The sequence below is a fragment of the Diadema setosum genome, chromosome 4 (assembly GCF_964275005.1).
Source record: "Diadema setosum chromosome 4, eeDiaSeto1, whole genome shotgun sequence".
Taxonomy (NCBI): domain Eukaryota; kingdom Metazoa; phylum Echinodermata; class Echinoidea; order Diadematoida; family Diadematidae; genus Diadema; species Diadema setosum.
Window position 1 is genome coordinate 13,180,152 of NC_092688.1, and position 13,639 is coordinate 13,193,790.

Genomic DNA, 13,639 nt, shown 5'->3' on the forward strand with positions numbered 1-13,639 from the left:
AAATCAAGTTAAAAACAAATCATAATACAAAAATAATGCATGTGTACAAGTATGCAGCCATCACAACTGCCTATAAATCTATGACAAGGCAGAGAGAAAATACACACAAAAATGTCCACAACAGTCAATGATTGAACTACATTCCTCCATACCACCAATTGACCAAAAACAACAGACAGGCAAATATACACCATGTATAGCTACAATTATTACAATTCATTTACACGGGCACTTTAAACCACATCTTTTTTTGCATTAACTCTTTATGCACCATGGTGTAAACCCTGTGTGCCTCACTATTTTGAGACTGCAACGTACACATGCTTTGGGTAAACTTTCCGTGTTTCCAATCTATGTAAGTTTGATAGGTTTTTGCAACGCTGGACACACAATGAGCAAAATTGTAGAGAAAATGCAAAGCTTTGCTTTGATGTAAATTTTTCATCACAAATCAATGATTACTTTCATTCGAATGATCAGTAGCTACATCATTGTCCAGGCATGACTTTGCACACAAAACAGTGTCAGAAACTTAGAATTTACTCACAAATCCAATATGTAACACCACTTGATATTTACTCACGACATTTAAATATGCAACCTACATGTGACAGGAATGGAATCGCGAGTGATGGTTTCATTGTTCTGTATCATGTGGTGATTTATCAATCGATTTGGGCGGGTTTGTGGGTTTGAGCAAAATATGCGAACTTGGCATGCCGTAAAATAAGTCGGGTGTGCGAGTGTGACACATAAAGAGTTAAGAAGAGAAAACAAACAAGTCCCTCCTCCTTTTTTTTACACCACCGACTTCACCAAAGCACCAAACAAAAAGCTTCTAGGTCACACTCTTGACATTTGAAATAAAAGATAAACATATACATACATATACCAACATAATAAACATGAATGCATGTTTACCCTTCCGTCATAATGCACGCAGCAATTGCACCATAAATGTGCTACATCAACATAAGAGTGAGCTTGATTTGCTATGCTATCTACTAGACGAGTATGAATACCATCTATATTCTCACTGACATGATTTTTGTTTTGTTTTGTTTTGTTTTGTTTTGTTGTATCAGTGGGTGGGGAGAGAGGTGACACTGAAGGGGGAGGCACGGGAAAGGATTATATCTCTCTCTAAAATCAAAACAAATCACAGTATAACAGCAAAACTAACACCATAAACCCAGTAACAGTCTGATATACATGTACACACTGTTTAAACAACCATACAGAATGCTTGAAGAAATTAGCATACAACAGGAACAGAGAGTCCTTCATTCGTTGAAGGGCAGGCACAAAGTCATTCCCTCGTATTACGACCCAAACATTCATCACCATGTTTTATGCACCAATGATGAACTGTCAATTTCCTTTCCGACAATGTGGCCAAAATCATACGGACAAGAATGACGATGATGCCACACGTAATCGTCTGTGTGTACATCAAGGGCACTGGTGAGACATGAACTCATTTTTATTTTGTAAAATTCCAGCTGGACAACTCTTCCGGTGGGCCCATGCCAGGGGTCCATTCTATAAATAGGGACTGTAGTCACTGCAAGTTGCAATATTTGTGGTTACCATGGTAGCAGCAGGGCAGTAACAAACCTGCTGCAACAGTTTTCAATTGTTACCATGGTTACTACCATCACTGGAACTTACACCCCTTGTAAACTTCTCTGGAAGCAGGTTAAAGAACACAGGCTGGGTGGGGTGGGGGGGGGGGGGGGATGGGGAGGAGTTGAGTGGGGGTGAATGGATATCTTACCTGCTGCAGAAGCTGAGACTGCGTCTGGTTGCCCGTAAAGACAAACGTGTTGGGTGGCGCATTGTTGGAGATGCTCTTCATGATGTCTATGGGAAATTCAAGCAGAGATCAATGCGAGGTTAAGACCAGATGGAGATGATCAAACATCTGCAGCATTCTTGCATAAACAATCTCTACAGAGGAATCTTCAACTATTAAATCCCTATCGAGAAATCTCTGCATCCAGTTGAAATGCCTCCAACAATTTGGATATGAAAGACTGTTCAATAACCTTTCATATCTTTTTTTTTTTAAATCATACACCCACAAGCTATTTACAAATTATGAAGACTATCATAATCAATATTACTGTATCATTTATAATTAGTAGTGTCACCATGATTATTTCCATTATCTTGTAATGTTTTCATGACAAAAATGAAAATGTCATTAGTTTGAAGCAATTGGTAATGGCAAAGACAGTATTCTGAAACCATGACTACTTTTCCACTTTTAAATTAATCATAATTATGCTTGTTTGAATTTGTTTCAATCTTTGGTCATTGGTCAATATATTGAGATATAGTCTTGGCTTTCTAAATCAATAAGAATGTAAAATCATGCACATTATTGCAAGACTGAAACAAGTATGGAGTGCGATGCTGATAGCTAAATTTCTTTTAATATGCCCAATGAAACTTAGAGCTTAAAAGAGATATCACAAGGGAGTGTGAAGTTATAGCAACCATTCGCTACCTCACAAGACTGAGAAGGAGGAGTCAGAAGTTTGATTGATGGATGACGCCATGTATTCAGAGTAAAATATGTCATTTGTTTGCTCTATTTGAGTAACATTTGATGGTTTACATGGGCGCTTTACCTGGGAGAGGCTCAAATGTATCCATAACATCATCCAGGGAAGGCTGGAGCTGAACCAGGCCGGGCTGAATGATGTCCGCATTCATCCCAGCGTGAGCTGAATGCAGGAGGAAACAAAATAATGGGTCAACAAATTATGCAATTATGAATAACAAAATTGAAAACATACAAATTGAACTGCACCCCCACCTCTACCCCAAGAAAGGATGTGTACAAATATATGAATATGAATATGTGTATCATATGAATATATGATACACAAATAGCACATTCAGACACACATACCTACATACTGTATACATACATATGTACATATAAAAACTTCCAAGGAACTCGCACACAATGAGTGTCGTAGCTCTAACTATCAGGCTTTGAAAATCTTGGCCCAAGCCGACTGGACAATGGTCAGTACTGGCACTCACCGATCTCCCGCGGGTTGGGGAAGGGAAAGGTCGGGTTCAGACTGGTGAAGAGGGTGTCAGAAAACTCGGACAGCAGCATCTCCTCGTCCATGATCATGGGTGTGCCCTCCTCCGACCCCAACAGGTCCTTGCCAAGGCTGCTGCTCTGCTGCTGCTCCATGGGATAGACATAAAAGAGAACATTATAATTGAATTTGAATTTATTCCCATATTTCACATGAGAACCAAATACAATACATGTCACTGGACAGAAAAAAAAAATGACATCAAAATTATTATGTTACAATACAAAACATGAAAAAACAATGTATTGCTACAAGACTGAATGTAATGATACAAGGATGAAAAGAAATCCACGTCAGTAGTGTATGGAGTGAGAGTGAGGGGGAAGGGAGAGGGAGAGGGAGGATGGGGGCAGGGAGAGGTTTGATCATGAAATGTCAGAATAGAAATATGAAAGGGACAGGTACTATTGTACAAGTTTTATTGACATATGGTAGCTTCAGATTTAATGATGATAATCTCATTGCATTCATGAAGCTTCTCTTTCTGGAAGGAGCCACAGTACTTCCCTATCAAAGTGATCCACTTTTGCTTCTGACAACACCAAAACTGAATTTGTTAAGTTATCTATACAAACCCTTGCATGGGGGAAGGGGAGGGGGTAGGGAGAAGATGGAGGGGTAGAAAAAGGCGAAGAAAGGAAATAGGGATGGAAATGTCCACACTTGGTTTTGTGCCATCCATACCTGTCTCCAATTTGGATACCAGGGGTCGTCCAGGTCGTCCTCGTCCAAGATGTCCGAGGAGAGCTTCTTCTTGTAGAAGATGCGCCATTTCTGGTACTCCTTCACCACGGCACACAGGGTGCGCTTCCAGTACTTCCCTTCAAGGATCACCGCCTGTTTGATTCAAAATTTTGTGGTTTGCAGAAAGGCATTTTAGGACAGATGGTTTGAACACATTATTAGAAAACGATGGGGCTTAATCATGGCACATGAATACAATCTGAACCATACATAATATACTGGTACACAGAATGCATCTTATAACTTTACTGGGGGTTGAATATCAGGTTACTGACATGTTAAGCTCTTTTATGCAAGTACACAACTGTAGGTTGACTTTAATACTACGGGATTTTGGCCAAACATTTCTGTCAGGAGGTTTTGCTGGCAATGGCAAAAATAGATATACTGCCCGTCCTGTGTAGCATACATCAAATCGCAACATCACATCATACAGAGGCTCCAAACTGAACTGGTAAGGGTTTGGAGATGTGCTCAGCTCTCCTGTCTATGCAAGACTACTGTTCAAGTGGTGATCTGTGTTGACCCATGTATATCACCCCACACAAAACCCATGTAGGTATGAGATTGGATCATTTTCATATGTAGTTGTCATGATAACACACTCAATATCTATATCAACAAGAATATAGAAATGTATGCACTGTAACATCAAGAGAACAATAATATGACACACCACTGCTTCTTCTTCTTCTTTTTTTTTTTTGAAGGATTACATCATCAACAACTTTTGTTTTTATTTATCTATTTATTTTTATGCTCTCAAAAATTAACCCACATACCATGTAAACATACAAAGTATGTCAGAATGTTTACAATTCTGAAAATGCTGAGGCACAGGCTACACTCATAAATATAAGGTGTGTTATGAAACATGACCCTATCAAGCAGATTTTAGTTTCGATGCAGTGAAAATATTCCATGACAGATCTTTAAAGGGAACGCAAACCCAAAGAGCAATGTGGATTGAGTAAAAGCATTAACATTAATAGAACACATCAGTGAAAGTTTGAGGAAATTCAGACGATCGATGCAAAAGTTTTGAATTTTTAAAGTTTTGGTGTTGGAACCGCTGGATGAGGAGACTACTAGGGGTTATGACGTATGAGTGGACAACAATACAAAAGAAAATATAAAAGGAATTCCACAAAAAAAAAAAAAAATCATTTTTATAGCAAAGTGAAAGAGTACTTGACTATCCGCTTTCAGAAAGCAGGGGGAATAAGCGCTACCCCTAACATATGTCAGTATCAAGTTGATGGAATGTGTGATTTTCATGAAAAATGAATTTCTGTTGAATTCCCTTTATATTTTCTTCATGTTGTAGTCCTCTCATACGTCATAACCTCTAGTAGTCTCCTTACCCAGCAGTTCCAACACCAAAACTTTAAAAATTCATAACTTTTGCATCGATTGCCCAATTTTCCTCAAACTTTCACTGATGTGTTCTACTAATGTTACTGCTTTCACTCAATCCACATTGCTCTTTGGGTTTACGTTCCCTTTAACAAAGAATTTACTTATATGTCAGCACAGATCCCCACTACACCAGTTCACAAATGATATATCATGTGACGACTACAACAAATCAAATGGTTATAATAATACAATATGGACTGGCCTTGATGGGGATACAACATTTACTGCCTGAAGTAGAATTGTATTGCCCGAGTCGAAGATGATGAGGGCAATATGATTCCAGTGAGGGTAATTAATGTCATAAATGCCATGAAAGCAGCCAGTCCATAATATTGTTATCTTAAATTATCATTAACTTAATAACAAAATCAGACATCTACAGCGAACTTGAAAATACTGACAATTAATGTTATCACATCTTGAATTGCATTTCAAAGAAGGAAAAACAGATAGACTATAGGGCAATTTGTTATTACTGGCTGCATGGATGGGCATCTCTTGCTATTATCGTGCATGACGCTTGCCAAGTGCGGGAACACTTGCCAACTATGCATGAACTCAAGTACGCGATACCATGTTTACAGCAAGCACCTATCCAACTAATTGCCCTCTAATTTTACACGCATATTGTCATTGACCTTTTTTTTTGGTGGGCAATAACAAAATCGTGGACCAGTCAATAATTGTGATGGTAAAGATGTCTAATACTGTTGATAATGTAGTCTTTCTTTTCAAAATAAGGGACTCTCCCTATCACAATCTGTATGACTTTGTTTGGGTTTTTGTGTGGGTTTCTGCTTTGCTTTTTATTGAGCTAGTGTACATGTTGTCTAGGGAAGTGGCCTTCCTACATTTGTTGTGCTATCAACTGGCACACCTGAATTTTCTCCCCTCGGGCCTAAAATATGAAGCTCTCTGCTTCAAGGGGCAATTTGAGCTTACAGTGCCAATGCCATACTTGGAATTTGGGGCATTTTTAAAACCTGGCAAAACTGTTCAAAATAATGTCTTGGCCCACTTCCAGCCTCATCCCCTTTGTTGGATCTCCTCCCCTCAACTAATTTGCTGCTACATGCGATTTGATGTTGCTAATCGCAATCAAAGTTCCTTTTTAGTAAAGAATGGAGTTCCTTTACATTATATTACATTACAAATTACATGCTGTTTCATATTTCATAAGAGGCTTTTCATTATCTCACTTAGGAATGTTCAAAACATGAATCCCCACCTCAACCAGTACTGTTTGGTCCCTTTAATGTATTGCAAAAAAAAAAAAACTCACATGAACGACAAAAAAAAAAAAAAAATCATAACAAATCACTGCTACTGATCAGCATCCTGCTGATCTCTAGCACAACTTTCCAAACGCTAACCTCGAACACAAATAGTTTTACTTGTTAATTCCTCTTTTCTATATCTACACGTACAATATTGTATACATCAGGATAATTATCCAGAGGGGTAAAAAAAAAAAAAAAAAAAAATTCAGGTAATTTTAATACAAAGAAATAACAAAATGTGTACAGACTTGAGAATTAAAAAGAATAGAAAATCAGAGTTAAAGCTACAGAACATCATGCCTGATAAAATGTTTATGCCTAGGATTGTGAATGATATTATGGCATAGGCAAACTCACACAGGAATCTTACCTGAGGTGAATGGTAGGTGGAAGCATCAACCAGGGGTGATGAAAACTGACAAATGAGAGGTTTCCGCCCCAGAATGACTGTGAGTGGGAGATAAAAATCAACAAAACATTATTTTAACATTACTGTCAAATATGCATTAACACACAATGCAGAGCTACTAACCTCTAGAAACTGTTTTGTTTTTGTTTCAGAGCAAGAGTTCAGTTCTGGCAAGGTAAGTCTGCATTCATGACCACCTTCAAATTCGGCATTTTATTTTTATGAAATATATGTTCTACTTGAAATTCGCTGATCATGTGCATAAACACAGGTTTTTATAGGTGTCTGTAGAGCGGTTTCATGGGAACATCAGTTCATTTCATCAATTAAGCTGCAAGAAGACCCCTAATCTACATTCAACATCCATTTTCTTCTTTGTTGACAATGTAAACACTTTTATAAAAAATAAAAACGACTGTCACATAGTCCATCAATTAATGTTTACAAGCTCTCAATAAGAGAATGCAAGCATTAGCTCAATACATAATGTAGTACTGAAATGCATTTCTTGACAATGTGGAGCTAAAACTTTCCCAATCAGAACCACATGAAAAAATGTTGGAACACGATCCATATATTCACAATGGCCATTTTCATTATTTATATGTTTGAAGCATATAACTTGGATGATATGCACTATAATGTGATCGCATCATCATCATTCCATTGCACAAATTAAGTTACAAAAATTGTATGTAGCGTATTGCAACACATGTTACAAAGGATGGTTACAGCTCCCAGGTACTCACTACCACAGGGGGTCTACAATGGTCGTAGGTCATAGGCACATGACCCACAACACTGATACAAACTCTGCATCTCACCACACTTATCAGATTTGATGCATGGCACAAAAGGGTATTCCTATCAATGCCCACCTTGAATACTACTGTAAAACCAGATATGTTTTAGTGTGCATTCTAATTTTGCAAATTTCACGAGAGCAGAGATGCGTGAAATTAAAATACATGTGAAAGTTCTTGTCTACACGTTATTCATTGAATGACAGTGGCACTTGGCGAAAATTTGATGCCGCGAAAAAGGGTGTCTGCTCCAATTCGTGAAAATTTGATGCCGCAAACATTTCTTGCTTTACATCATCTAAGACACCAGAAATATAATGCATTTTCTTACTCGGCAATGCAATTCATATTTTGTTTACAATTATGCAGAATGTGTGTGGCATGGTTCATACAGCATGTACATCATTGCATGATGATTTCACCCACCAAAGAACCTTGTATACTGACAAAATGGGGCCTAGAACCAGGTGGTACGCGGTTATCTTTGGAGAGCTATAGTATGACGATTTCCCCCCACCCCTGCTGACGATTTCCCCCCATCCCTGCGACCAGAATTCATTACCCATCACATATCACAAGGGTTGGTGGTAGGTTGAATCCAGGAATTCTACAATCTGTGATCCCTCGGTTGCATACAACAACAGGAATAAGAGAAAAAGATAGGAAATGTATCTGGAAATGATATACACTTGTTTCTTGAAGGGAGGTCAAATAGTTTCTTTCAAATCTACTGTCTCTCAGTGCACATTATACACACACAAACACACATACACACACACACAAAGACACGGGCACAGGTGATCACGCTCCCCACGCATGTTCATTCACTGGCATTCATATCAAAGTTGGGAGCGAGCAAGTTTACATACATGTCTGTATGAAGACAAATAAGGTCAAAACCAACAGCTCCAATACTCCAGTTATCAATTGTGAGTATTATGCAAATAAATAGAGTACAAAGTGTCAGATTACAGGTAGTGAGATCATAAAATCTCAGTTTTGGACAGCATATGTACTGCAGACAATACCAGGACCCTGGGTACACGAGTAATTGCTTTTTCTAGATGTCTTCACTGTATGGAACCATAATTTTTCCAAGGCTAAAGCAGATTGCCGATGGAAATGAGATGGTCCTCTATCCTGCGCCACAGAGTCAGAGGTCAAACATTTAGATACTGCCGTATCTTCGATGGGGGGGGGGGGGGGATGCTAACGGACAGAAAATTCATGTCGAGGGCTGTATACCGATTCATGTCAAATCAGTGCATATTACAGTAACATAGAATTGATAGTATAAAGAGAGACAAATATGAAATAGAATTCTGACTTGAACACCTGCTGGCAACTTCTTTCTTGAAATGAAATCTATATCTTTCTCTAAATCATTTCCCCACCCCCCTAGAGAACTGAATGACTCTTCACTGTGACATAGGAAGTGAGTTCTAAAAAAAAAAAAAAAAAATTCAGTCTCTAATTTGTAAAAAGCAATATAAGAATGACAGATGTACATGACATACTAACAAGTGTGTGGGAGTGACATGATCAAGACAGCTGTTTTTAAATACCACTCGTACCCCATATGTTGCAATGACTGATGACATGATCACAGTCAATATTTTTCTCAACATATGTCCAGTTTTGCTGAGAACTTTGATGATCTGTAGCCCTACTGTTTATGCTATGAATACAAAATAAAGAAACCAACACAACTATACACAAACAAACACGCACACATGTACACATAGATTGATCAATACCTGGCACACCCTAGCATATCCTCCTAACTTGTGTCAACATTGTTAAAAGTGCGCACAACTGCGCCATTCATCTTTTGGAGCCGACCTTTTTTTTTTTTATTGGCGTAGGGTTTTACCAGGTAATCGAGGAGCAATCAGCACACAAGATATGAGCATGGGGTTTATCTGTCTGACAACTACAAGTGCCTGGTAATCAAGTGGATGATGCTTATTGGGAATTACTGAAGTAATTGGTGGGGTAGACATCACATTCACCTCTCTAAATTTTAATTTGCAACTTGTCCCACAGTCTGTTCTAGAAAGCTGCTTGTCTACTACTGGCGTCTAATTCATAACTTCAGCACAATGTTCATTTTGAGCTTGTGTGTTTGTTTTACAATAGTGGTATAAGTGTAACATAGTGTTTGTGAATGTGTATTTATTTGGGGCTTGTGTGTTTGTGTCAGGGTATATGAGTGTAAAATAGTATTTGCATGTTTGTTTTGAGCTTGTGAAGCAATTACTGTTTGTCCAGTCACAAGTTTGCATGAATACAAAATGTATCTTTAGGACCATAAGAACCTCCTTGATGCATCAGGCTTTTTTAATCATATCCAGAGGTAAAAAGAAAGGAACATAATAGAGTCAGGACCAGCACTACAAGGAATTAAAACTCAAGTGCGATGGTGATTTTTAACATATTTGTACATGTATATGAATATCCTTGAATGATCATGTTTGCTTCTGTCCAGTATGCATACAGCAGTTTCATCACCATGTCTATATGTTTTCTTTGTTTTGCTTTGTTTTGTTTTGTATGTATGAGTCTTGTTTTCATTTCTGATACATTCATGCTGTATTTTATCCACACGGACCTGCCAAAGAACAGTCTCCGTACTGAAGTATACTCATGTGTCATGCTTGAATAAAGTAATGAACAAACAATAATATCTATCACCATCATCGTCATCATCATCATCATCATCATCATCATCATCATCATCATCATTATTCATGATCATGATCATAATCACCATTGTCGTCATCATCACTAACAGCAACAGGAGCACCTTTTGATATCAGGACATCTCCAGAGATCTGTAGTCCCCATTTCACCAATGTCTGGGATGAACTGCTGCTACACTACGGAATCAGTGCTGTGAAAATCAGATGTGATGGTACAGGCACCCGGTGAAAGGTCTACTTCAAAGCCATCAGGAAAAATATTTCTGGAAAAGGGCTTGGCACACAAACTAGTTGAACTCTATGTGCTATAAAATAATAGGATGTCTTTGTGTAGACATGTGTCCATACAATCAAAATCAATGGGGGGGGGGTGGCAGCCTTGGTGGGTAGGTGGAATATTCTTCTTCAACTATGACAGAATTATGGTGCACTATAATTCCATTGCTATAAATGAAACGGAAATTATGAAGTAGAAAAAAGAAAACCACCCCCCCAAAAAACAAAAACAACTTGTAGCAGAATAAGCGGACAATGTACTGTAAACGTGGACATTTTCGTGGTGTTGAAATTTTCGCGCATTTCGCGCAATCAGAAGTGAGCGCGAAAATAAAAGCACACAAATATTTTTGTGTGCCGTATGCTCCAGTAGTTGACGTTTTGAATCCGCAGAAATAAAAACACGCGAAACTCTTCTTACCCGGCCAAGCACGAGAAATTAGGCACGCGAAAATATCCACTGTTACAGGATTATATTCCAGTTCACACACATTTTTTTTTTTTTTTTTCTGACTAGGGCTTCTATCTTTAACTGACTTTCCCTCTTTCCTGTCATGACCTGAGGCATTCGGAAGGAAATCCAATGTGCCCATGTACTGTGAGAAAGGATTAAATCCACTGTGTATGCTGGAAAACCACAATACATATATGACCACAAAGTGTCAGGTGCGTGCCTGCCCACATGGTGAATAAAATGAGCATGTGGACCATCAAGATCGAGGCACGCCACAGGGCATGGGAGATAGGTCGCAATAGTTCACGTGAATTTTTGTCATCGGTAGGTATGAAAGAACTTCCCTTTTCGGACGCTATGCAATAAGCACTACAGCTTTCAACACAATTTGAATGCAGACATCGTACAGAGAATCTATCTTTTGAGAAAGCACATGTCGTCAGAGACATTTGATACACACAACAAAGGAAGAGTTTGGGCGGATGATATCATATGCATAGCCATGTGACCTTGAGAGCTATTTTGAGGCATCTACTAGGCACCATGTCAGATGACTTTTTAATGTTCAAATGGTTGCAGCCAAACTCTCACTGGCTGTTGTGTGTCTCACCTCCCTGGTTAAAGCATGTTTCAATGTATTTGCATTACATATCACAATAAAGACTGCATTTTGAATAATACTCTGCTCTCAACTGCTGTTAACTTGAAAATTGTTTCAGGTAAGGGCAGTTAAGTTTCTGGCATCGTTTATTGGTACACAACAGAAATTCAAGCTTGGTAGGTGTTATTAAAAGGAAATATTCAAACTTAGTAGATTTATTGCTGACTTTAAATAAACACTCCCCCTGAATTCACTCATGTAACAGGATACAAATCTTGAGTTCTGTATCATGATCCAAAATGTTTGCCTGTGTGGACATGAAAATCTCATCAGATAGCGGCAATCACTATCCAGATCCAAACCCAAGAAATCTTGCAAATTTAATACTTGGGAATCATTGTGATAATTAGAGATATAGTCTCAAGTAAAAAGCTAGAGTTTTGTTTTGTTTTGTTTTGTTTTTTGTTTTTTGGATCCTGTCCTGACAAATTATCACGATCGGCAATTAGCTGGATATTTCTCTTTGTCTTAACAGACAAAAAAAAAACAAGGAAAAGTAGAAATTACGCGGTGCGTAATATATGTCCCCGCCGGAAGTAGCATTTTGTAGCAAAATGTGCAATATAGGTAAAAAATCAAGGTCAAAGGTCAAAGAAGGCAAAGGTCAAAATTCTGTGTAAAAGTTTTGAAGCCCTCACCTAGTGCCATCACATAAAGTAAACGGAATCGAAATCGGGTTAGAAATGGCAAAGGAGTAGCATTTTATAGCCAATGTACAATACAGGTCAAAAATCAAGGTCAAAGGTCAAAGAAGGCAAAGGTCAAAATTCTGTGTAACGTTTTGAAGCCCTCACCTAGTGCCATCACATAAAGCAAACGGAATCGAAATCAGGTTAGAAATGGCGAAGGAGTAGCATTTTGTAGCCAATGTACAATACAGGTCAAAAATCAAGGTCAAAGGTCAAAGAAGGCAAAGGTCAAAATTCTGTGTAGAAGTTTTGAAGCCCTCACCTAGTGCCATCACATAAAGCAAACGGAATCGAAATCGGGTTAGAAATGGCGAAGGAGTAGCATTTTGTAGCAAAATGTAGGTCAAAAATCAAGGTCAAAGGTCAAAGAAGGCAAAGGTCAAAATTCTGTGTAACGTTTTGAAGCCCTCACCTAGTGCCATCACATAAAGCAAACGGAATCGAAATCGGGTTAGAAATGGCGAAGGAGTAGCATTTTGCAGCAAAATGTACAATATAGGTCAAAAATCAAGGTCAAAGGTCAAAGAAGTCAAAGGTCAAAATTCTATGTAGAAGGTTTGAAGCCCTCACCTAGTGCCACCACATAAAGCAAACGGAATCGAAATCGGGTTAGAAATGGCAAAGGAGTAGCATATTGTAGCAAAATGTACAATATAGGTCAAAAATCAAGGTCAAAGGTCAAAGAAGGCAAAGGTCAAAATTCTGTGTAGAAGTTTTGAAGCCCTCACCTAGTGCCATCACATAAAGCAAACGGAATCGAAATCGGGTTAGAAATGGCGAAGGAGTAGCATTTTGTAGCAAAATGTACAATATAGGTCAAAAATCAAGGTCAAAGGTCAAAGAAGTCAAAGGTCAAAATTCTGTGTAGAAGTTTTGAAGCCCTCACCTAGTGCCATCATATAAAGCAAACGGAATCAAAATCGGGTTAGAAATGGCGAAGGAGTAGCATTTTGTAGCAAAATGTACAATATAGGTCAAAGGTCAAGGTCAAAGGTCACAACTGAAATTCTGTGTAGAAGTTTCAAAGCTCCCATGTAGTGCTATCATATAAAGCAAACAGAATCAAAATTGGCTCATAAA

At 38.3% G+C, this 13,639-nt stretch overlaps 1 protein-coding gene across 1 annotated transcript in view; it reads right to left on the reverse strand.

Moving 5' to 3' along the window:
* The window catches only part of LOC140226884 (uncharacterized), a 69,101-nt gene that overhangs the window by 20,453 nt on the left and 35,009 nt on the right, over window positions 1-13,639 (reverse strand). Inside the window, exons 3-7 of the mRNA XM_072307312.1 lie at window positions 6,936-7,012; window positions 3,807-3,959; window positions 3,058-3,208; window positions 2,637-2,732; window positions 1,778-1,863 (exon numbers count right to left, since the gene is read on the reverse strand). Coding sequence (XP_072163413.1) covers window positions 1,778-1,863; window positions 2,637-2,732; window positions 3,058-3,208; window positions 3,807-3,959; window positions 6,936-7,012 — 563 coding nt within the window. The remainder of the gene's footprint in view (window positions 1-1,777; window positions 1,864-2,636; window positions 2,733-3,057; window positions 3,209-3,806; window positions 3,960-6,935; window positions 7,013-13,639) is intronic.